Raw genomic sequence first — 25,536 nt, 5'->3', positions numbered from 1 at the left:
TTGACAAACTGCTTTTTATAACTTTTTGTATCTGACTTTGTGGTTCAATGCATTGTTAATTATAGTAAATTAATTGTCTATTATTAGATTAAAGGTTCACAAACATTACTCTGTGTTTCTAACAGGGAAAACACTGCAAGATCATGAGATAGTTGTGGATAGAAAAGTGAATATCTACAACAAAACAAACAAACAAACAAACAAACAAAAAAACATGACTATAAACTGATTATACATGCACTTCATTTTGAATTTCAATTATTCAATCGTAACAAATATTACATGCTTCCATATAACTTTCGGATTAGGGTTTAAGCGTCAACGTCATTACATTGCCACTAACCAATAAGACCAGGTATGGGCGGAGTGACACATGTAGCCCCACCCAAAAGTGCAGCCACGCCCCTTTCTGCAGGCCGCAGCCAGGTCTACTTGTGTGAATTTATGAGGGGGAAATAGTACAAAAACAATCCACCAGATGGCAGGCATGACTTAAGCACTAAATGTGGTATGTTGTTGCTTTTAAACAAACAAACAAGCAAACAAGCAAATAAATAAATAAAATTTTAGTGTATATATTTTAAATATTTGTATAACACTGTATAAAACGGTATAAAACTGTCTTTTACTCACTCTGCACATTGCCCTCCAACATTTCCCAGGTGAATATGCTATATGGCAAAAGGGGTAAATTTTTGAACAACTTGGCAACCCTTTCCAAATCTTGTCGCACAGTATGTAAGAAACAGGCGAGGTATGTTGGGTGTTTATTCTAGTAAACGTGAGTAATGTCTGCTTTTGGTTACCAGCACTAGCTCGTGTTTTGTCCGGTTTTCTGTTGTGTTCTGAGTTTCTGGATCTTTACACCGATTGCTTTAACAGGTTGTTTGCTGCGTAGCTCAAGGTTTAACCTGTCGTCAGCTACAAAAAACTGAAGCTGGGCTTAATTTATGGAAGCGCCTCCCAAACACATTCTATGAGCAGGTAAGACGCCGAAAAGTTTCTCCCACATAAAAACAAACCCCAAACAACAAACAAACAAAAACAAAGAAACAAAAACTCTTACTGACATTTTGTTTTACACGTTCTGTGGTTGCCATGCCCTAACCAAGCGACTTGAGTGCAACCTGTTGCTTATACAAGGTTATTTGCTAAGCTAACTCGCTAACAGGATTTTTCAACTTTTCAACTTTAGAAAGTTACACAAAGCAGTATAACACGGGTTCATGCTCGTATGTTGTATCAAATAAGAGAAATAGCAGTGGTTATAATGGTAGCTACCATGGAGAATGGCTTGATTTGATGGCACAGGTAAGTTGCTAGCTAGTTAGCAAGTTAGCCAGCCAGCTTGTTTATACTGTATAGTAGGTCGCGTATTTCCCCCTAAACGGTTCCTTAATAAGCTCTGTTATTATTAGGTGTCCCAGCTGATATGACTACGAAGTAACACAAGTCAACAGAACACGTTTTGTGAGTTAACGGCTCTGTTATAACTCGTATAACTGTATGCACCTGTCATACTGGACTTCGACATTTACTTGGATATTCCCATGTTTCATAGAGTAAGCCACAAAGTGAACTTTTTTCTGGTAGGGGAAGTACCTATAAAGTTGCTAGAAGTCACTGGATGACGTTACACACTAATTTGCATATATATATATATATATATATATATATATATATATATATATATATATATATCTCATGATACAAATTATGGTGTGGGACCAAGGCAACAAAATTCCACTTTGAATATGATATAATAAAATAGAGTAGTTTTTAACAAAAAATCTGAATAGGATATAATAGATTGCAATTTCTTTCTTAAATATTTTTTTCTTCTTATAGAATTTAGTCATCTTTACCCAAAATAAACTTTTACGTATTTACAAAATACTGTACTTTCCATAGAGACTGCAGAAAAAAGAAACAGTGATGGTGAGTAGTTGTGAGCTTAAAATGAAGAAGTGCTAGAGTAGGGGGGAAAAAAAGTGGGGATGAGCGATTGGTTGATGGGAACAGTGGTGATGAGCGACTGGCTGATGAGAACAGTGGTCAGTCAGAGCGTTTACATGGACAACAATAATCCACTCTTAACCCGATTAAGACGTTACTTTGATTAAGAAACTACCATGTAAACAGCCATTTTTAATTACCTTAATCTGATTAAGGTCATACTTGAAGTAAGCACTAATCGAATTAAGATATATGGAGTACTCCTGTTTTAGTCGCCTTATGGACGTGTATTACAGACATATAAACACCTTAATCACATTATTAACGTCATGTGAGAGTTTTAACCGCATTTTGCGACAGGACACAATCACACACAGCAGTGCTCAGCATTTTATGGCGAACAAGGGAGTACGGCTGCGTCCCAAACCGCATACTTGCCTACTATAGGCCTGTAGTGGGGAAAAAAACATGTATCTTGGCTACTATATAGACAGTAAGTATGTGGTTTGGGACGCAGCCCATGGCTTCAAGCAGTTGTCTATTTGCACTTACAGCATGACAAATAATTAATTGCACTTAAAGCGTTCGTAAAAAATTAAATAAAAACACCCAAAATTGTATACGGTACCATAACGAAGACGAACTGTATGTTGATGCGTGAAATTCTGGAGGGACGTCGGACATTTTGGAGCGGTGACGTAATGACGTGTGACGTTAATCTAACTATGTTCTATAACATGTAAAACGGGTACATGACAGGAGTATTCTAAATGCGACTCATGTAAACACCTTAAGCACATTATTATCTTACTCAGAGTATGGTCAATAATTAGATTACTGCTGTCCATGTAAACATAGTCAGTGAGGAGTAAACCCTGATGAGACATGCTGTTGTCAGAAAATAATCAACGTCAGGGTGATTACAGCAACCCTGTGTCACGATTATTATTATTTTCTCCTATGATGGCACACTTTGTCATGTTTTATTCCCCTTGTGCCATGTCACAGGGCATGTACTGTTGCCAAATGGTCCTCTAAACATAACATGGAGTTTTTATTGTTTTGGTGCCCTTCACAGACCCAGGATATATAGTTCTGAAAGCCAACAAGTTGTAATTGGAACCTCCAATATGGTCTAATATAGTGCTGTTTGAAACTACAGGATGGTCCAGATCAAAGATTTGTATAATTATAATATGTAAAGCAACCCACTGATTTGAAACTGCATTCTAGTACAACATATTTGAAAATAAATGATGATTTTAAAATAAATTACTGATTTAAAATTAGAGCCTATTGCAGCTTGATATCTTTGGGCTCTGAAGTTTTTCTTGGTGAGAGTCATTCAGCTTGTGGTTTGGACTTAAACCCAAGCCAGCCTCCTGTTCTGTAGATTCCTGTACATTCCTCATGTGTGTCACCAGCGAGTCAGAACAAGCGCAGTGCCTGATGGGTGCTGATATGCACAGGTTTAACTGCAGGAGTATAACTTACCCAAGGCTCTTCTTTTAAAATACAACCTAGAGAAATGTACAAGATTCTCATTAAATACAGATTTGTTTATCGAGAAAACCTGCAGGGAAGGTAAGCGATTTATTTCGAGCGACCTCCTGATTTGTGGACAAAACAGGGCTAGTGATGTTAGTTCTGAAAGAGTAGTAGAGATGTAAGGACATGGCTGTTGGGAATTTAGTATCTGTGTGTCTGCGCTGTCTTGCTTATCATGTTTCTGCTGATCTGGAGAGGAAGTAGTTGCTTTTTCACAGAGCATTCCCAGAGCCTTGGGATAATTGTCAACAAATATAAACTCGGCAGACGAAAAGTTAATCATTACAGGAAAGCTTGCTGTGCTGATCTGACCCCCCCCCCCCAAGCTCTGTAGAGTTTTTATTGTAGATTTTCTCAAGTTCAAGTATAGTCAGTTTTCAGTTCAGAAATATGTTAGTTAAACACCACATGTCTGTTTAACACATCTAGTATATTCTTGGTGTATTTTATTAAGTCCTATTTCTGCATTTCCTTGCATTGCATCGATGAACACATTCACTGTCCTCTGATTTGTATAGTTTATAGTTATTAGCAGTTTACTCGAGTGATTTGCCAGTGCAGCGAGGTGTGTGACAGTCCGGTGCAGTAGAAAGCAAACGGGGAAATCAGGACTTTTTTCTGTTTTGATTTCCAAGGTGAACAAATGGAGGACTTTAATAAATCTCCCCAAGCCATTATCTACTATACACTGTTGTTTCCCCAATAATATATATTCATTATCTCTTTTCCTCCCCACGTCTCTCTTTAATGAGTTGGTTGTGCATTCTTGAGATAACTGCAGCTAAATTCACACATTCCTAATAGGCATATAATTTCAGGCAAAAATAAAATGTCACCAGTCTTCTGTTACATTTGTAGTATTTCTTATTGTTATTGGGCAATTACATTTTCAAACTTTACGAAAGGTTCACATATAACACGTTTCAGACCGTGGACGAAAGAATGAGCAAAAGTGTTTACTAACTGAGACACTCCCTGATTGGTCTTCACTACCATGCGTGCGTTAGCACAGTACTTGCTCATAAGGAATTTTAGGACTTCAGAATATGTAGCATCTCGCACCGTAAAGAACAATGTCTGCCTTTTTTAAGGAGTATAATTTTTATTTATTCATAGTGCTATTCAAATTGTATTTGGTATACCTTTTCAGTTTTTAGTTCATGCAGCATACAGCAACTTGGTTAAAATGACCACCACTTGTAGCCTCAAGTTCCTGTTATTTGCTCAGAGGAGTGCAACTGAAGCGAAGGTCTTCCGCTATTGTAGACCGTCCGCTTTAATGTTAAATGTGTTCCAAGATGCTTTTCTGCTCACTGTGGTTGTAAAAAGTGGTTATTTGAGTTATTGTAGCCTTCTTGTCAGCTCAAATCTGTCTGGCCGTTCTTCTCTGACTTCTCTTATCAACATTGATTGTAGAACTGCGGCTCTCACGATTCTGTAAACTCTACAAGACTGTTGTGTGTGAAAATCAGGTCGCAACCTGGCCTGGGCATTCCGGGCTGTAGCCCTGAGGATTTTTTCTTTAGCCCCGAATAATTCTCCACTTGAAGCAGTTTGACACGACGTAACTGAACGTCAGTAAAAGAAGACAGAAGTGTTGTAATTTTGTAGCTTTGCCGAAAGGAGTGTTGTATTTTATCTTCAGTGAACGGAGGCGAGACCAATCAGACAGGGTTTACCGGAAAATACGTGGACATACTCGTGTCTTATTGGCTGACAGCTCTCAAGTCTGCCAAATGCTAGCTCAGTCAGTAAGTGTAAGGGGAAAATGGATGGGGGAAAAAAATTATAATTTTTTTTATTTTACCAGTAAAGGGGTTGAAACTGAAACAAGGTGTGTAAATTTTTATACGAGTTATGTGAACATGATATGAGCAGAGCATAAGGACAGATAATGTACTTTGCATGGCACTGTAGCTGCTAAACTCAGACAATGATAGCTTAGCTGGGCCTGCCCTTGGCTAGTGACACCAAACTAGCCTAGTCTCGTGTTAGATAGCCAAAAAGTTGTATATTTTATCTGTCTGGTAGTTCTGCAAACAGTGATCACACCAGAATCAACTTTCCACGTCGTAATGCATGCTGTCTCATTCTTGTTCTCGGTCAGCCATTTGTTAGCTGTTGGGGTTACACCTACATGATGGATAGATGGACAAAGTGATGAAGTGGTTTTGTTTTCAAAACATATGACATGTCAACACTACAAAAACCAAAACATCCAAACCATCAACAAAACTGTTTAAGGCCAAGCAGGAACCGAAAAAAGCATTTCAAAATCTCAGTCAATTATGGTGCAAGGCCTGTCGAACACCCCAGTCAAACTTGCTAAGCAGCTTCGGTCTCGGGTACAAAGAGGGAAGCAAATGCTGGTCATAAAAACAGTCACATGACATAAGTGTGCAGTAGTCAAACCATTCAGTGAGCCCTTGTGTCATGTGGATGGGTGGGGGCGGAGTCATTCTGAAGAGATCACATCTAATTATTGACCTAATTCTGAATAAGATAATATTGTGATTAAGGTGTTTACATGAGTCGCTTTTAGAATATTCCTTTCATGTTCCCATTTTACATGTTATAGAACATAGACGTCATTACGTCCCCATGCCACGCCGTCTGACGTTCCCTCCAGAATTTCACGTATTGACATACAGTTCGTCTTTATCGTACTATATACAGTTTTCCTTTTTAATTTTACGAAAGCTTCAAGTGCAATTAATAATTTGTCATGCTATACGTGCAAATAGACAACTGTTTGAAGCCGTGGGCTGCGTCCGAAACCACGTACTTAGCTTCTATATAGTAGCTGAAATACATGTATCTCGCCTACTATATAGTAGGTAAATAGGCGGATTGGGATGCAGCCGTTCTCTCTTGTTTGCCGTCAAACGGCTGAGCGCTGACGTGTGTGTACATGTCCTGTCACAAAATGCGGTGAAAACTACCACACAACATTAATAGTGTGGTTAAGGTGTGTACATGTCTGTAATATATGTCAATAATGCGACTAAAATAGGAATACTCCACATGTCTTACTTCAATTTGTGTTTACTTCGAGTATGACTTTAGTCGGATTAAGGTAATAAAAAATTGCTGTTTACATGCTAGTTACTTAATCAGAGTATCGTATTAATCGGGTAAATATCAGATTATTGTTGTCCAAGCGACAATGGAGCCTGAACGGAAGCAACACTGCGAGCCTGACTTCAGGACTTTAAATAAAGCTAACAAATTATTAGCTGTATTGCTTTTATATAATAGTTCTATAAACAAGAAATTAATAAGGTGTAAGTGAGGCAACATTTCAGACACAACATGGAAAAATGTTCTGTTTATTTTTGCTCACAGACGCCCCTGATTGGCTAGTGACACTGATTGACAGGGGAGAGAGAGTAAGCCGTCCCTCCAACCCAGAGAACGTGGCCAGTTTTGCTGTGCTCTTGGACTCCTGCCCATGGATGGTCGTGGCATTGCTGAGATTTGTACTCACGATCTTTTTATTAAAGGGTGAACTCTTTTCTGTTGCACCACTCTAGTTTCACAAATCTGGTTTTTAACATTAGAGGGCAAGAAAAGTTCACCAAAGAAAAACATCTGCCTCAGATCACACCAAGAAACCAAGCTAGTTGAGAAAACATTAGCTGAGGCTACAGTATTAACAGATTTATTCCTAATCTCTTACATTTTAGCTAGCATTATATCAACTCTGATGTTGTAGCTGAATGCTATAAGCTACCTGTCATGATACAATCTGGTGTGATCATAAAAGCAAGGTATTTAGCAACAGCTGGATTGCCGTGATGGTTATTAGGTCTTATGGTGTGTTCAAGTCATGTCGGAAAGATCGTATTTACAAGTAAATTTGTTGAAATTTAATGTTTACTCGCCTCAGCAGCAGATTTCAGTTATGTGTTTTGGTATATGCAGCAAGTTATTGTCAGACTTTTTTTATTTACAATCACCTGCACAAAATATGATAGCATTTGCGGAGAACTTGTGCTTTGTTTGCGGAGAACTACTTGAATTGGCGCAATTGCGCAAAATTGTTTTGCATGATGTTTGTTGGAAAATGAAACCTTTTTAGCTGTACTCATGTTCGACATATGTAAATCAAAGAGGGTTTCAGCTGAATGCACGATGTGATCTCACATGACGCATCTTGGCCTAAATCTGTGGAAAATCTGCGTTAATTTACAAAAATTGCAAGCTCCCGCAAATATTGTGGAGTTTCCTTGGTCTTGTGTTTATTTCTGTGGAGGGACTGTATAAATGATTTGAGAGATGAAGAAGCACTGATGGCTTATTAATACCAAATCACGTTATTTTTCACTTTGAGGGCATGGCATGACCGCTTGGAAGATTCCCAAAGTTGGTCAAAACAAACAAAAAAAAAAACCCCAGAAAACCGCAACCTAGTTCAAATTCTTACATCTTCAAAATGAAGAAACTCCAATCATTGTTTTCCTCACCCAAGCAGTCATTGGAAAATTGAAGTGTGTGGCAAGAAACAGAGCCAAAAACAAACCATGTTTAGATGTAGACATTCCTCCGGGGACGGGAAATATATACTTCCAGAGATCATTCAATTGGATGATCATGAAGTTAAATTCCTAGATATAAATCATTAAAAACGTAGGGTTTGATAGTTTTCCCAGAAGTAATGAAATAAAAATGAGACTCCAAAACAAATGTGTACATTTTTTTTTCAGCTTTAGTGTCATATTGTTGTCCATAACACCAAGGGACATGTCCATAAACCTCTGAAACACCAGCTGGTGTTTATGAAGTACTTTAAATACAGTAGGAAAGTAATTATATTGCTTTAGTTCATGCCTCTGATGGGCAGTCATGGACATTCAATATTTCTGGCTTTTCGAAGCTTCTACCTTTGGTCAAATGGAAGTTTGGTTTCACATTGGACTAATGTGCAGAAAATGAGATTTTATTATTGTAAACTTCAGTAGGAAGATGCTTGAGAATGCAAGAACACGAAGTACTCTTGCTTTTTGCTAGTTTAATGCTAACGCTTCTTTGAGGTTACTAGCGCATATATTCTTTTGTTGCAAGCCCTGTGTGTACTTTCACCTCGCCGAGCTATGTAAATACACCACAGCGGGATCAGGTCACTTTACCAAACCTGTCAGTCCAGCTCCATCTTTCTACTTCCTTGTATTATTTTTTTTTTTCTAAACTGGCACAGGGTGCTACAGAGCTAGAAAAAAACACGTTCTGATCTTGATTCATGCTTTAGCACACAGTGAAGGTCTTGTGCGTCTTTTAAACAGTAACATGGCAGCCCAAAGTGTTTCTGGTTCTTGTGTTCACTTGCTTTGCCTGCAGGGAGGAATGAACACTAGTGCATTGTGGGAGCTCCGCTCGTTACACAAGCTTAAAAGTTAAGAATGCTGTCTCAAGTCCAGATGTGTTTATCTGTGAGATGTGAATTTTACGATCAAATTTAGCACTATTGTGAACTTAACTTGATGGGTTTTTTTTTCTTTTTTTCTAAAGCTAATTCTTTGTTAGTGAGAAAATGACTGCCCCTTAGCAGTAAACTTGACCCACTAATTATGGAAAGATTCTTTTTATTTTTAACTTGGTGCATTTCTCCAGGGTCTTTTCACCTCTCATGTAAAACATTTGTTGAGAAAGCTGCAGGTGAATCCCAAACCACATACTAGTGTGCTAAATATTGAGCCAAAATAGTACACCAAGAGTTATTATTTAGTTTAATGTAGTGAGGTACTATTTAGAACTTTTTGGGATGTACACTCTTAAAAGTATAGGTTCCTTACAGCATCTTGGGTTCCGCAAAGAACCTTCGTCTTGTCAAGAACAAATTTTTCATTGTATAGGGTTCTTCAGTTGAGTTATATGGTTCTTTGGAGAGTAAAGATGTTCTTTGTTTCATTTTAGGTTCTTCAGAGCAGTAAATTGGTTCTTTAAGGTATCATCCCTTAACTGGTTAAAGAAACCTATAAGATTCTTTGTGAGACTTGAAAAGGTTCTCCTGGCATCACACTTAAAGGTCTAACTTTGTTTCCTTAAATCAGTAACTGAGGGTTTTTTTGAGAACTTATAGCATGGTTCCTTGTGGCACTGCTGTGAAGAACCATTTCAGATGGGTTCTTTAATATGGGTTCTTTAATGCACCCATATGGTTCTCTAAAGAACTTGAGAGTAAAAGGTTCTTTGTGCAACTTAAAAGGCTTCTTCTATTGCATCAAGCTGAAAAAACATTTTTGGTTCTAATTGGAATCTTTATTTTTAAGAGTGTAGCCTGTCTCGCATGTGTTGTATAATGAGCTGGGGGAGAAAAGATTTTTGTCCTCTGGTACTCACTCCGTTGCCTAGCACATGTATCCGCAAATTATTCGATACCATACGAGATTTTTTAAATTTTTATTACAGTTATTCATTTTAATCATTCACTGGTTTAGCAAAAACTACGGCTGTAACGATACACAAACAGAATACAACACTAATACGTATTGCTGTTTCTGCTCCACATTCATGAGTTTTTGATACAGAAATGGAAAAGAAATTGTGACAAATTTGCCTTTTTATTATTATTGCTTGAATTTTTTTTTTTTTTTCTAATTCCAACAAAAAAGGCAACATTGTTGAATGGAAAACTCGTACAAGTAGTTTTCTTAGAAGACAAAAAAATAATTACACTTGCATCAGCCAATTACTTTACAATCTGATCTTGTTTCTTTCTGCTGTTACCTTTTAGCTGAAATGGCTGCGAGAGGAGATTTTATAATGTGGCTCAAGCACTCCTGGTAAACTGCCAGATCTAGGATTCACACCAACAGAGTAGGACTGGAAATCACGAGTTATAAACAACCCATAATGGTGCAAGTTATTTGATTAGCTTGTTCTGAAACGACACTTGGAGGCTGTTTATGTGCTGTGTGGAGAAACGTTTGCCGTGCCCCGTGTTTTCTTCTCGCTTAAGTAACTAGCCATGTTTCCATCCAAGTGCCGAATTTAACTTGTGCGAGAAATTGGAATATCGTGTAAAACATTTGCAAATAAATCACCGTTTCCATCCCACGTGTTCAAGAGAACAAAATTGACGCTTACGGGGAGATTAGGGTCAATACAAATGTTACAACCGGGGAAGCCAATGTAACAAGCCAGCGCAGAAGAAACGCTGTCACTAACCTCATGATATCGTGTGATCGGAGGCGCATGTCTGATATTTGAGAATGGAATCATGTAAGACACTTCTGGGAGGTAATTAAACCAAATTATTTCGATGACCGACTTTGTCTCAGGCATTTCAGAATGACGAAAACAACATTTGAGATGATGTGCAATGAGATTGGTCCGCTGGTTATTCCAGTTATGCCGAACCACAGTGCCACGGTTCCCACAGAAAAACACATTTCTGACCCAATTATCCAATGGTTTGTTGAGACAGTCACATGACTTTTTTTCCCCTAACAATTTGAAAGCAACACACAACCGTACAAACCATTCAAATACATTTCAATGTCCGATATCACACATTATATATGATAAAATCTACCTGTATTCGATTCAGTGTATATCACACCACATATGCGTATTGTGACATCCCTAGTAAATCTAATGTGCAAATGTCTGTATTTGCACATTATCTGTATAATGACTTTCCCAAATACAGAATCATGAGCTTAGTGTCCTCACACCAGAAAGCCACATTTCACAGGGTTAGTTTTGTGCTTTCTATCTAGCCTCCCATACAGTTCTCAGTTAAGCAGAGCTCTTGAAATGGTTGTCTGGTACACCTTCACTGCACTCTCAGCCACAGTAACTCGTTCAGAGTGACTGTTGGCCACACTACGGCTTCCCTCCCCAGACTCTGTCCTGATTTAGGGCTGCCCCAACTAAAGATTTTCTTAGTCGACTAGTAGTCGTTCATTAAGGCCATTAGTCGACTAATTGAATGCTTATTATATTCATTTATTTATAGTGTCGGCTGCAGAGATGTCTCTATAGTATAATAGATGAGCCTAGAGAGAAATGTATGTTAAGTTAAACATGCCAGTATGTTTTAACTTCCACACTCTGCTTGAACATTTGGATAATCTAATGTAGTGGCACACATTTATCTAAGTTAAGTTAACTTGGTTAACCGTAACGTTGAAACAAGCAGCCGTGTAATGTGGCTATTGCTAGGCTGCTACTTGCATGTTTTTTACGATCAGATATGTTCGATGTCGATGAATGATGGACAAACGTTTCCCTGCAGAGTTAACAGGCCATCTTTTTGGGGTCATCCTTTATCCTTTCAGAATGATCCCATACTTTTGATTTTCTTCCTGACATAATTATTAGCAGGTGGATCAGCCAGGCCAGCCATGTTAGCGAACTTTCTGTCACTGATCGTGTGACTTTGCCACTTCCTGTGGAATTTTTATTTTCTTACGACCACTGAAAATTTAGTCGGCCAAGCCTCTTCTAGTCCATTAACGATTAGTCGACTATTAGGGGACAGCCCTAGACAGCTTTGTCTAGGCAGTGCTCGGGTGGTGTGATACAGATTCTGCTACCTCGCAACTGATCCAACAGTGCTTACTGGGATGTCCAACCTCTTGGATATATTTTTACAACCTATTTCTAAGTTATGAAATTTTGTTGTCTTATCTTTCACTTCCTTAAAATGCTCCCTAGCCTCCATTCGGATTGACGGTCTCGTCAGTGATGGTTCAACTGTTTCCAATATAATGTGTTTTTTAAGTTGTTTGATATGTAGGTAGGTTGTGCTCAGTGTACTCACAGAACACCGGTAATGGCTCATCTGCTCCATAGGTTCACGTTATAAATGGTACACAGCAGCTAAACAGGTTTAACGGAGCCATGACAACTTCAGCAGTTATAAAATCATGGCCTAGCTTTCTTCCACAGAACATCTTTCAATTATTAAAGGTACATTGAAAGTGTTTCTAGATGTATAATTCTGTTTACTGTTTTCCTGGCTCGGAAATAGGCTAAATTAAAGCTGCTTATTCCTGAAAGGCAACCCATAAGACGGATAGGACAGAGTGGTGTTAGTGACTGGGGAAGGGGACGACGTTGGGTTTATCAGTTTAAAAAAAATATTAGGTCTATATTTAGTAAAGATTTGTTTTACAGAACCTGGTTTTCCCAGTGCTGGAGATGCCAGATAGAAAATCAATCATGTGAATACACACATTGCATTGCTTTTCATTAATGATATTCAGAAAACAGTTTATACTGAAAAGCAAAACCTTCATTGTGTTGCTCTTATGTAGGGCAATCTCTTTAGTGAAAAACAGCAGGTTTTCTCCCTTTTTTCCCCTCAGTGCTGAAGTAAATGTATTTCTCAGTTGCATTGCATGTTACTTTCACCAGTGCGTTGCACTCGTGAAACAATGAAATGCAGTCACTGTCCAGTCACAACCCTAAGGTGTACATGAGGGCGTGGTTGTAATTAGAGGGCCTGAATGTCTAATTTTCCAGGAGGCCTTACCATCCATATTTTGTCCAACAGGTGTGGACAAATCATAAATTCAAATGTTTGCACACCCTAAACTGAAAGCTCTAGTGTGCTACTCAGGCCTATGTTTTGGTTACCTGGGAATCCTAATTAACTAGGTTAAAATGGTAGCTACTGTAACATAATGTAATAATGACAATAATTATGACAAGGTAGCTTAAATTAACTGTCTATATCCTGTTCTAAAAGTTCCTGCATATTGTGTTTTGACCCTAGACAAAAACCAGCATCTTATGTAGCTTATGATTTATAAACATTTTTGATATAATATTATCATACATGGCTCGAACGGAGCCAGTTGAGGTGTTTCGGGCATCTGGCTAGGATGCCTCCCTGGGGAGGTGTTTCGGGCATGTCTGATGAGGAGAAGACCCTGGGGCAGACTAAGAACTAGAGAGACTGCAGGCTCTACAATATCAGTAACCTGATATAACAGATATGTCTTTTAAATAGTATTTTTATTGAAGAGTGCCATCAATGACTGGGAGCTAAGAGAGCAAAATTGTCTCATTCTCTAGGTGGGAAGGATGACGTGTTTCTCTCTCTCTCTCTCTCTCTCTCTCTCTCTCTCTCTCTCTCTCTCTCTCTCCCCCCTGTCAATTACCGTGGACATCTGTGAGCTCATGTATGAGGAAGAGGGCAGATTTCCTCTGTGTTACACAGCGCTGTGCACAAAGCACAGTAAAATAACACAAAACTAAAGAAAATACTACACAAACAAAGATGATAAAATCAAAAGAAACCCAAAGAAAAGAAATCCAGGCACAAAACAAAAAGGATATATTCGATCTCCCATGTCTGTCAGAGCAACACTAGCCAATTGTGGACATCTGTAAGGTCATGTATGAGGAAGAGGGTGGACGGTGCTTTCCTTTGTGTTATGTGCACAAAGCAAAAGATAATAGGGATGCACCGAATGTTTGGCAACCGAAATTATTCGGCCGAAAATAGCAAAAAAAGCACTTCCGGCGTTCGGCCGAATAAGTGAAAAGGCCGAATAAATTTGACCGAACAATGACGGGTTTGATGACGCGACCAAATAGCCTAGCAACCCGAGTGAGATGTGCGAATTTCACGGCCTCCACTTCCGGCAGCGTGCTCGGAACGATGAGAGGGCGCGCGCATGCACGAGCTACGTGCACGAGCATGGATGTTGACAACCGTAACATTGTTTACTGTGGACACATGCGTTTGTTTTGTTTCTGTTCCGGAGTATTCTGTCACGTCACGAGACGTAAGGGAGTAGAGTACGGAAGCGGGTAAAGACGTATTTATTTAAGGTAACATAACATTAACAACGTATCTAACTATACTATATCTACTATAATACTCCGCGAGGTGTACAGGGACGCGAGAGGTATATATCCCCAATATAATCAGCCGTATAGAACCGAATATAACCATTTTTTGCACTCTCATATGGGGTTATATGATTTTAAAAGTTCATTATTTTGTTTATTCGGTGTAATAGAATATGTTAACATGCTGTAATGTTAAAAAAAAAAAAAACATTATTTTTCATATATTGTACATTATTGCAGTACCTCTATTCCCAGTCTGTCTGAAAAGCTCTTGAGTTCGGGTTTCTCCAAAGCCCCTCCTTCCGAAAAGCCCAGAGTGCTCTGATTGGCCAGCTGACCCATTGTATTGTGGTTGGCCAAAAACCTCAAGCGTGTATCAGAAATGTAACGCCCCTTACCATAATCGCGAGCTTCAGCTTCCAAAGCTTCTAAAGCAATTCTAAACACAGTTAATAATATCGTCGGTTTTACCATATCAGTTCGAGCCCAAGCCAGATTCTGAAAATGCGGATGATCAAGCAGATCAATGATATTTCAAATAGTGACGTAGACGTGTGCGGAAGGAATATCTAGACTTCAATCGAAGGTGTTTTAGGTAGGTCTGGAGCAGTGTTCTCTGTTAGATAGAATAAATCCCTTTGTGGGAGACTGTGAGCTTTGTAACTTAGCAGATCTTATACATGCAAAACAGATCCATTACACACTAAAAGAAAACATTAAAAAGCATTATATGACCTCCATTAACATCTTAAACATAATACTCAGCCTGAGGAGTTTATTGCTAACAGCACATGCCAGCAACCAACATAAACAAAGCTGAATAAAGTGTTAATTGATGTCCTTATTGCATAATACTTGCATAGATTACTCATGCTGGTTTTGGTATTAGTATTTGTGTTTATCAAAAACAATGTACTCAGTCTGAAAAATATTATTGATGTATCCTTATTTGAAATGTTCATTTTGGAGATATTGCTATCATGCCAGGCCTGTGGGATTGACATACGGCTGTTTAGAGTATTGGATGTGCTTCCGATGGAAATAAACAACATTTTGCTGAAAATTTTGATTATGAACATAAAATGAATCGATAAATGTTATGATGGTTACAACTCCATTAAAGTTTCACAGCCTGGGCAGTTTGTGCTTCTGTGTTTTCTCAGTAGACTTTAATGTAACACATGGTATGACACAGACCCTGCTATGAGTCATACCCCTATTAACAGAAAGAACAATTAGTTCAAGACCAGTTCTTCTACATCAGCTGTTACTAATATCGCAAGTCAAATGTTGAATATGGTTGCCGCATGATTGAATAGTACAAGATAAAAATAGAACAACATGATAAAATGTGGAGAATAAATAATGGTTTTCACACACGGCATGATGTTTATAGCAGCTGGAGTGCAATGTGAATTGGTGCAGATGAGTAGTTGAATATAATAGTGGGTTTTTTGGCAGTGTACTTTTTTTTATTATTTATTGAATAGATATAGAACGAGAAGGTAGTAAAACCTTACAGTTTTTGACACTTTAAGTGACTGAGGCAAAAATTGAGAATCAGGCACATGGACAATATTCAAAGCAAAACACAAAAGAAGAACAACAGAAAACAAAACAACAGAAAGCAAAACACAAAGGAAAACACAAAACTAAAGAAAATCCAACATTAAACAACCACTAAAGAAATTAAAACCATATAAAAGAAAACACAAACAAGAGAAAACAAAAGTAACCCAAACTAAAGAATATAACACAAAACTAATGAGAAGAAAACCCTCTCAAAACAGAAAAGAAAACACAAAACCAAAGCAATGAAAACCATACAAAGCAGTTATTTAACTGATTAAGGGGTTTTAATCCTTATAAAGAGAACTCATTGTTTTTGTGTTCAATGAAACTGACTCAAAACCCGTTAAGTGTAAACAGTACTAGTGTAACACTTTCTTTAGCAGTCATGCTATTTTACTTTCTATCCTGAACGTCAGAGATGGGGACCAGGCAGAGGAGCAGTTGCCATGTGTGTTTTGATTGGTTTTCGTTACTGCATTCCAAAGTGCAGCTTGATACCTTGTCCATCTCTGTGTGTCCACACTCAGCACTCTTTCTCAGGCAAGTATGTGAGTCATGAATAAAGTGCTTTGGGCGCGGCACAGGGCTATTCAAACACTCCTTTTAAAGTGCACCAGGTAGAGATTTCAGGAATCTGTCCTTAAGGAATAATAAAGAACGAGACACATGAGCGACTCGCTCTTTAGATATGTTTCTGTTCAGATTTGAATTTTAATCATAAACGATAACAAGCAATTTTTGGTCTATATAAATAATCATTATTGATTCTATATAGTTAGTTCTTAGGTTCACAGAACATCTCTACTGGGAAACAAACAATAGAAACCATCACAGAAATGTGATCACAAATACCATTACAAACCATTAGCTAACCAGTAAAACCATTACTGTTACCATTATTGATCCTTTAATTGTATCTGCTAGACATAACATGCCACCAATAGAAGGCAACAAATTACCAGTGGAGACCCACAGGGACCATTACAGTTTCCATTAAAACCAGTACAATTCCCATTATGACCAGTACAAATTCTATGAGGGTTTCTATTGTGGTGTTTTGTTTTGTGTTTTTTTTTTTTTTTTTTTTTTTTGTCTGGAGGACCATGTGACTTTTTAACCTGCGCTCACACTAGAGAGCGACTACCTGCAACATAATCTGCAGTTTGTGTCCTGTGGGTATGGCACGAGTGCTACTGTTGCGTTTTGTGGGCGTGTACCGCCATACAGTGTTTTTAGTTCCAATGAAAAGGATGGTAACCAAAATGTATAGTGTCCAGCACACTATTTACTACAGTATACAATTTCAAATAAATTCCACCATTTATCTATTTATTTATTTATTTATTTATTGTTACATGCCAGGCTTTGTATTGGCTTTTGTTAGCAGACTAGCAGCATGAGCTAACTGAGTAGCTACATACCAGAGGCACCACCATATTCTTATCTCTATATACTATTATATCTTCTTTTAACTATTAAAGCACAAATTAAACAGCTAATAAGGGTGAAAATTTGTCATTTAATTTGCATTGTGTATTAGCACCAGAAGCTAACTCTCCTAGCCATACACTCTTCACAGACACCAGTAATCTCTGCTACTTCCTTCCAAGCTTCGTTTCCAGTTATTTTTTTACAAGGTGAAAAAACAGAGCATTCTTGTGTGCTTCCCCACAAACAAAATCACAAATTAACATGCAAGGAATAAAACATGATACAAGCATGCTGTTATAACTGATACAGTTAACGTTATGGTGGTGTGACGCTGAGCGGGAAGCTGTTACCACCCCAAGGTTGATTATTACTCATTCCTCTTATATCACAGTCATTTGCAAAAACAGTTACTATTTAGTGGGGGGGGACTATAGTTGTTACTATATAAGCAATAATGTTTTTGTAATAATAATGATACTTTATTTATAAATTAATAAAACTAATAGTAGTAGTTGTAGAAGAATTAGTGGTTGTAATAATAGTACTGGTAGTAGTAGTAAAAATAGTGGTTGAAGTAATAACAGTATTAGTTGTGGTAGTAATAATTGTAGGTGAAGTAATGGTGGTAGTAATAGTAGTAATAGCTGCAGTAGTTGAAGTAATAAAAATAGTAGTAGTAATAGCTCCAGTAGTTGAAGTAATAACAGTAGTAGTAGTAGTTGTTGTTGTTGTTGTTGTTGTAGTAGTAGTAGTAGTAGTAGTAGTAGTAGTAATAGTGGTTGAAGTAATAACAGTAATAGTAGACAGTTGCAGTATTAATAGTATTTGACGTTACAGTAGTAGTACTATTAATAGTTGGAATTGTAATGCTAGTAATTAAGGTGACACATTTAGTATCTAAAATGCTCATTTTATTTATTTATTTTTACACGTCCACATTTTTTTTTTTTCAATTTCAAAAACATTTCCACTGTCTTCCTGTATACCACTGCAAAGAGGAATGTACTTTAACTTAAATTAAGCTTTTGTAACTACTAATACTCCACTAATTTCCTTCCTCTCATTGTAGATACCTCAGTGCTGCTGCGATACTGGAATGGAAAGACAAGGTAAGACAATGTTTGTTCTTCTATTTCATCAGCATGACTATTTTTTTTCCCAAACTGTCAAGCCTATATCAATGAAACTGTCAGGCCTTACCTTCTTGGCAGCAAGTCATCAAAGTGAAACGTACAGTCATCGCTGACATCATCGAAATGCAAATATGTGCACTGGGTAGGGATGTGATTCGTTACAGCTGACCATGTGACTCCAGAGTCTGTTCAGTAGGCGATATCTGATCTCACTGTGCACAGCATACACACCTTCAGGTGTGCCGTTCCCTGGCTCTTTGTACTTTTGTATCTGTTTGTATGTATATGTCTCGGATAGCAGACTCTATGGATGAAGAGAATCGCGCTGTAGACCAGGAAAATATCTCAGGTAGGATAAATCCTGTTTAGAAGCTCAGGGTTTGAATGCTGAGAGTGTTTGTGAATTTGTTTCTGTGCTGTTTATGCCTGTCTGTGTGTGTGTTTTCCACTCCCAGGTCTGAAGGGCCACATGACTTTGTAGTCTTTTCATGCCTGAGTGCTTTGTCTGTTTCAGCACACCTGATTAATTAAGCGGTGATAGTTGAAGCAAAAAATTGCCAAACTATTCTTTGTTGTAGTTTATACCAGCGAGTACCTTTCTTTCTTTTTTGTTACACGCTTTAAGTTTGAAGCTAAATCTGCATTCATCATGACCTACATGAGAAAATGGACATAACAGAGGCAGGATGGAGATTAAGAGAATAAGACCTTTTAGTTTTCACAGCCAGCCTGATAGTTAAAATGCTAATTGCTATCATTCCGCTTTCTTCATTAAGCTTCTGGTCAACAACACAGTGTTGTGTTTAGTGCCATTATTGTCTCTTTAGATGTAAACATTTCCAGTTCCTAAAACGTATTTTCCAAATCTTTTTCCAGTAGTTACAGGATCAAAGCGAATTCATTTATTTATTTATTTTTCCCCTTTGCCACGCGAGCCACCATTTTATCTGGGTATCGGTCTGGTTCCAATCATGTGTATCAGACCAGTGCCATCTCTGACAACAACAATAATATAATACATAATAATAAAATGTATTGATTTATTGATTGTAATACTCAGTAGTTTGCAGTAGTAGCATTAATAACAGTAATACAGAAGTAGTAGTAATTGTTATAGGTGGTGGTAATGGTAATAGAAGCAGTTGTAGTCATAGTAACTGTAATACAGAAATAATAGTAATGGTGGTGTTGGTAGTAGTACTAGTAGTTGCAGTAGTACTGGCATTAATAGTTGTAGTAATAGTAGTTGCACCAGTACTACTACTAGTAATGGCTGTTTTAATAATAGCAATAGTACTAGTTGGAGTAATTGTAATAGGTGTAGTAGGACTAACAGTAATACAGATGTAGTAGTAATTGTGCTGTTGGTCATAGTTCTAATAGTTGTAGTAGCAGTAGTATTAGTACTAATAACAATAGTAGTAGTGGTAACAGTAGCAGTTGTTGTAGTAGTTTATATTAGTTGTACTAGTAGTTTTATTAATGAGTGCTAGTAGCAGTAATAGTAGTCGTAGTAGTACTGGTAGCGATAGTGGTAGTACTACATAGTGATAGTACAAGACACATCTTCTGCACCCTTTTACACTTTGTCATTGTCATTAACATGTCATTAACATTCTTGTTTCTCAGCTAGAATACCATCAACTATCAAAAAAATAATTAATACAAAATTTTATTTTGTTTTAACAAAAATGTTGTTGTGATGTACCTTAACTCTATCCGTATACTAACCTTTTAGTATATATCTGGACATGAGTAAGGGATGGAGGGAACAAGAGAAATTGAAAGGTGATGTCAGGGAAAAGTACATGTGCTGGGTAAAAATGCTGCTAATACAGTAAGAGTCATGAAGAGAGAGAACACATGCAGCCATATATGCCTACAAAGTGCCTGTGTGTTTTTATTGAAGATCTGCCACTCCTGTTCCTTCCCACAGTTACACATGCTGATCACTTATCAAAAAATAAACCAGCAAGCATTTGTATCTGAGCTTCTTTTCATCATAAAAGGCTTATTTGAGGCAACTTTTAGACCGAAAATGAATGAAATAAATGAAAAACCAATAGTGATGTTTTTAAGGGTTTTTTTTATTAATTCATTTTAGTTTACATTTAAAAAAAAAAAAAAAAAAAAAAAAAAAAACCTTTCACTTTTGAGTTCCACTTCTCCATGTTCTTGCTGGTTGAAGTCACAGTAATCAGTTTGTACTGCAGAGGGAGCTTTTGAATTTGCCCAGTGCAGTCTGGAGATTTCTTTTACACAAAAAGCTGAACAGTATAATGTTCTAGTTTTGAAGAAGTAACAGTTTCTTCAAAGATAAATTGTGTGCATTTTTATCTTCACAATGAACTTCCTCCTCATACTTTTTTGTCCAAGGTGACACAACTATGTTCTTATCATAAACGTTTGCAACAACAAAAGGCAAGATTTTGAGAATATTCCTAATATTTAAAAAAGTCCTAGTATGTGGGGAAAAAAAGTCACAGTATTTAGAAAATAAGACTGTGTAATATTTCAAGGAGAAAAGTGAATAATATGAGAATAAAGTTGTAATATTTCGAGAATAAAGTTGCAGTTTTTCGTTTTCTGGTTTAAGTAATGACTTCCTTATTATACAGAGGTATTCTAGATTATAGATATATCTTTTCAGTTCTAGATTGTATGAAGGTGTTTTAGGGACACTGTTTTAAAAAAAAAAAACAACAACAAAAAAAGATTTTGAGAATCAAGAAATAAAATTGCGAGGGGGGAAAAAGGTGACTAGTGCAATAAAATAGTTGCAGTGTTTCAAGAATAAAGTCATAATACTGTGACAAAATGCTGCATACAATGTTTGTGTGTTAAAATGAGGGACGTTGAGGATTTGGTGCCGTTATTGTCTCTCTTATTGAATTAAAAATCACAGGCAGTTTTCATCTTCAAAGCTACCGATGGTTTCAGAGAGACTGTGTATGTGAATGATAACCCGAATGATTGACTCTGAAGTAGTAGAACTCTGACATGCTAAGTGCCCAGCACGTTCTGCCATCTGGACTCGTGCAATAAACTTAAGCCTAATGGAGAGTTAATGTGCCGTAACACATCTGGGCCTGACTGCTGTACTGATCGTGCCGGAGTTGTATGTTACGCTGCAGCTGTAACCATCGATAGGCTTGAAGATGACCACTTAGATTCATAGTTCTTATACTAACTATGTATTTTAATACTATTAAGTATTTCTTTATCTGTAAAGAAATGTATTTGTAATATATAATGACTTTAATGTCTCAATATTACAACTTTATTCTCAAAAAACCTGCAGATTTTCTCTTATAATTTTATGACTTTTTTCCCCCTCTCAAAATCTTATGACTTTATTCTCTAAATCTTGTTTAATTTATATATTCTTCTAAACAGTAGTCGTAAGATTATAACAGTTGAGGTCATAAGTTTACATATGTCTTGCAGAATCTGCAAGTTGTTAATAATAATTTTAAAAAAGTGATCATAAAAATTGCATTTTGTTTATTTAGTTCTGCCCTGAATAAGCTATGTAACAGATGTTTACATCTAGTCCAAAAGACACAGTAATAACTGAAGTTACAGAAATGAACCAGTTCAAAAGTTTACATACGCGTGATTATTAGTTGCTAATTGCCATGTGCCAGTTCGTGTGGTGTTACCTGGATGATCATCGACTGTGTTTGTTTTGTGATAGTTGTTCATGAGTTCCTTGTTTTTCCTGAGCAGTAAAACTGTACACTGTTCTTCAGAAAAATCCTCCAGGTCCTGCACATTCTTTGCCTTTCTAGCATCATCTGCATATTTGACCCCTTTCCAACTGTGGCTATAATTGAGAGACTCGTACACAACTATTACAAAAGGTGCAAACCTTCACTGATGCTCAAGAAGGCGACACGATGCATTACAGAGTAAGAGCTGTTATTTTTACTCACCTAGTGTTTTCTGTAGACGTTTTTATCACCGAGCCAGCATTTCATGCTGCGTGCATTAGACTTTCGTCACATAGTATCATGTTCTATGAAATGTTGGTATTGGAACATTTTTGTGGTAAAATGAAAAAAATATATATATATTTTTTGTAGTATTATACTATAATCCAGTACAGTGATCCAAAATTCTTTGGGCTGAAGTCTGTGTCCTCAAACCTGCCACTAGGTGGATTAGCTACACTACATTGCCTTCTAGGTGTGTGTGTAAGATGCCCTGGCATTCTAAAAAGGGTGTATTCGTGCTATGTTCAGAGAATGCTCTCTTGATCCACTTTAGACCAGGTAAACCAGTTACTAATTCATTATAAGGTGGATGAATTCATTTCTTTGAGTATGTCCATAACAGCATTTGAATACTCATTCTCAAATCCACCCTACACATATTTACATATCATAACTAACCAAATAAAACATTTAAATCCTTGACTATGCGTTAATTGTGTATACAGGCTATGGTGCAATTGAATTGAACTGAAATCACACTTGCATATGAAAGTACAAGTATTGTTTGTGAAAACCGTTCACATTCTGACATGACATATATATATATATATATATATATATATATATATATATATATATATATATATATATATATATTAGCTATGAAAGTTTTGTTTTTTGTTTTTTTACCCCTGAACTTAAATGTTTCTCTTTTGCACCATTTATAACATCAACCTACTTAAGAAACAACAACGTTAATGCCAAATTTTAAATAATTATAAATTGATAACGCAGTTTACTGTCACACATTTACAATCATTTTGATCATCAGCATCATCATCTCTTCACTTCACTGGCCTCTGTTCATGCGTACATGCTGACATCAGTTGGGGAAACATTGATTTATTGTTGGTTAATTCAGTCTATTTCGTTCTGTTGGCAAAATTTCTTGTTATTAATGCCTTTTTATTAGGTTGTTTAAACATTTGAAATCTTTTCATACGTACAGAATGATGTGGTGGTATAAAATATTATATAAGATAGTTTACCGCCACGAACACGCACATACAGTCAGGTTCATACATATTTGGACATTGACAAAGTTATGTTGTTTTAGCTGGCTACCACAGAACATTGGCGTTAATTGAATTAAATAATAAATATGAGCTCAACGTGCAGACTCTCAACTTTAATGAAGGGTTCTTAACATCGAAGTCAGGTGAACGGTGTAATAATTACATCACGTTATACATGTGTTCCTGCCCTTTTTTAAGGGACCAGAAGTAATTGATCAAAATCACAATCATAAATTTAAATGGGTATTTTTAATACTTATTTGCAAATCCTTTGCAGTCCATGATTCCCTGTATTCTGTAACCCATACATTTGGAGGCCAAATCAACACCTTGAACTCTCTATCATGTTCCTGAACAATTTTTGCAGTGTGGCAGGGAGCAGTATCCTGATAAAAGAGGCCACTGCCATTAGGGAATACCATTGCCAAGAAGTGGTTTACTTGGTCTGCAGCAATGTTTAGGTAGGTGGTACGTGTCAAAGTAACATCCACATGAATACCAGGACCCAAGGTTTCCCAGCAGAACATTGCACAGAGCATCACACTGTCTTCACCAGCTTGCCTTCTTCCTATAGTAGTGCATCCTGGTGCCATCTCTTCCCCAGGTAAGTGGTGTACCCGGCCGTCCACATGATGTAAAAGAAAATGTGATTGCTTAGACCAGGCCACCTTCTTCCATTATTCCATGGTCCAGTTCTGATACTCATGTGTCTTGTCAGTGCTTCTGCGGTGTACAGGAGTCAGCAGGTACATAGCACCATACACAGCAAGCTGCAATGCACTGTGTGGGACCAATCTGACACAAACCACCTACCTAAACATTGCTGCAGACAACCCCTTCATGGCAATGGTATTCCCTAATGGCAGTGGTCTCTTTCAGCAGGATAATGCACCCTGCCACACTGCAGGACATTTTCAGCAATTTGTGCTACAATAGCTCTTCTGTGTCATCAGACCAGACGGATTAGCCTTCTCTGCCCACCCGCATCATTGAGTCTTTGATGCTCATGACCCTCTCACCAGTTCGCTGGTTGGCATTCTTTGGACCACTTTTAGCAGGTACATACCACTGCATACCTCGAACACCCCACAAGACCTGCTGTTTTCGAGATGCTCTGACCCAGTCATCATCTAGCCATCACAGTTTGGCCCTCATCAAAGTTGCTCAGATAATAAATATGCTTGCCCATTTTTTTTCTGCTTCCAACACATCAACTTTGAGAACTGACTGTTCACTTGCTGCTGTCTGATTAGAAAACTGATGACATGGCATGTCCACAAAGTCAAGAAGAAAAACAGAATGGATGTAGAAGTATGTGTGTATTCTCTGTGTGTCGAATCCCAAACACTAGACTATGATTCAGAGACGCGTACAGATTCAGTTCTGACATTTGTTTTCCTGGACGTTGTGTGCATTGAGTGAATGCCAGATGGCTCACAATTTGGACATACAGTGCGCTACTGTAGCAGAGAGTAAAGAAACCAATACTTTGTTGCATTTATATAGTAAGTAGGAAAGTAAAGATGAAGCTTTCAAATGCTAAACGAGTTCCATAATGAACAAATACTCAGTGATACAGCCCTGAAGGTATTGTTATTAATTCAATTTGAAGTATAATTGAACAAGTATAAATTGATAATGCTATTGTTGTTTGTTTTTAAAGACCCAGAAGTACAGCTCAAGCATGTTTAACTGGGATTCATCATTCTTGCCAATTCAGTACAGGCTCATATCCAACACCATGAGCCACTCTATGGCCTTGGTTATTGCTTGTGTAACAGCACAAGTAGGGGAGAGTTTGACCTCAGATTTAGCGTTGACTACACTGGTTTTTATTTTTCAGCTCCCAGGTCAGATTGTTTATTGTGGTGCCTTTTAAAGATGCAAGACTGTCAACGGTTCATTGTACACATCTTTCGGCAGCTTGATAAACCTAAAGATTAGGTCACTATATCCCACAGCCATCCGTGGCCTGAACTCAAAGAGAGCAAAATTGGCTGTACTCATGTCAGTCACAGCAACACTAGCCAATCATGGGCTTCTGTGAGCTCACGTATTTGGAAGAGGGCTGAAATC

General features: G+C 37.5%; 1 protein-coding gene across 15 annotated transcripts in view; it reads left to right on the top strand.

The window, feature by feature from the left end:
* The first annotated feature begins 658 nt into the window (after positions 1 to 658).
* The window catches only part of phactr4a (phosphatase and actin regulator 4a), a 52,513-nt gene continuing 27,635 nt past the window's right edge, over positions 659 to 25,536 (top strand). For 2 of the 15 annotated variants that reach the window (XM_017481400.3, XM_047159171.2), the window contains exons 1-4: positions 696 to 781; positions 883 to 984; positions 6,850 to 7,008; positions 18,386 to 18,425. In XM_017481400.3, coding sequence (XP_017336889.1) covers positions 18,413 to 18,425 — 13 coding nt within the window. In that variant the 5' untranslated portion in view covers positions 696 to 781; positions 883 to 984; positions 6,850 to 7,008; positions 18,386 to 18,412. Of the gene's footprint in view, positions 782 to 882; positions 985 to 3,390; positions 3,541 to 6,849; positions 7,009 to 16,301; positions 16,426 to 18,385; positions 18,426 to 18,477; positions 18,799 to 25,536 lie in introns of those variants that run through there. The other 13 variants (XM_017481399.3, XM_047159172.2, XM_017481407.3 and 10 more) reach the window with 11 other exon arrangements.

This window comes from Ictalurus punctatus, chromosome 12 (assembly GCF_001660625.3).
Source record: "Ictalurus punctatus breed USDA103 chromosome 12, Coco_2.0, whole genome shotgun sequence".
Taxonomy (NCBI): Eukaryota; Metazoa; Chordata; class Actinopteri; order Siluriformes; family Ictaluridae; genus Ictalurus; species Ictalurus punctatus.
This window is presented reverse-complemented; position numbering and strand designations above follow the sequence as displayed.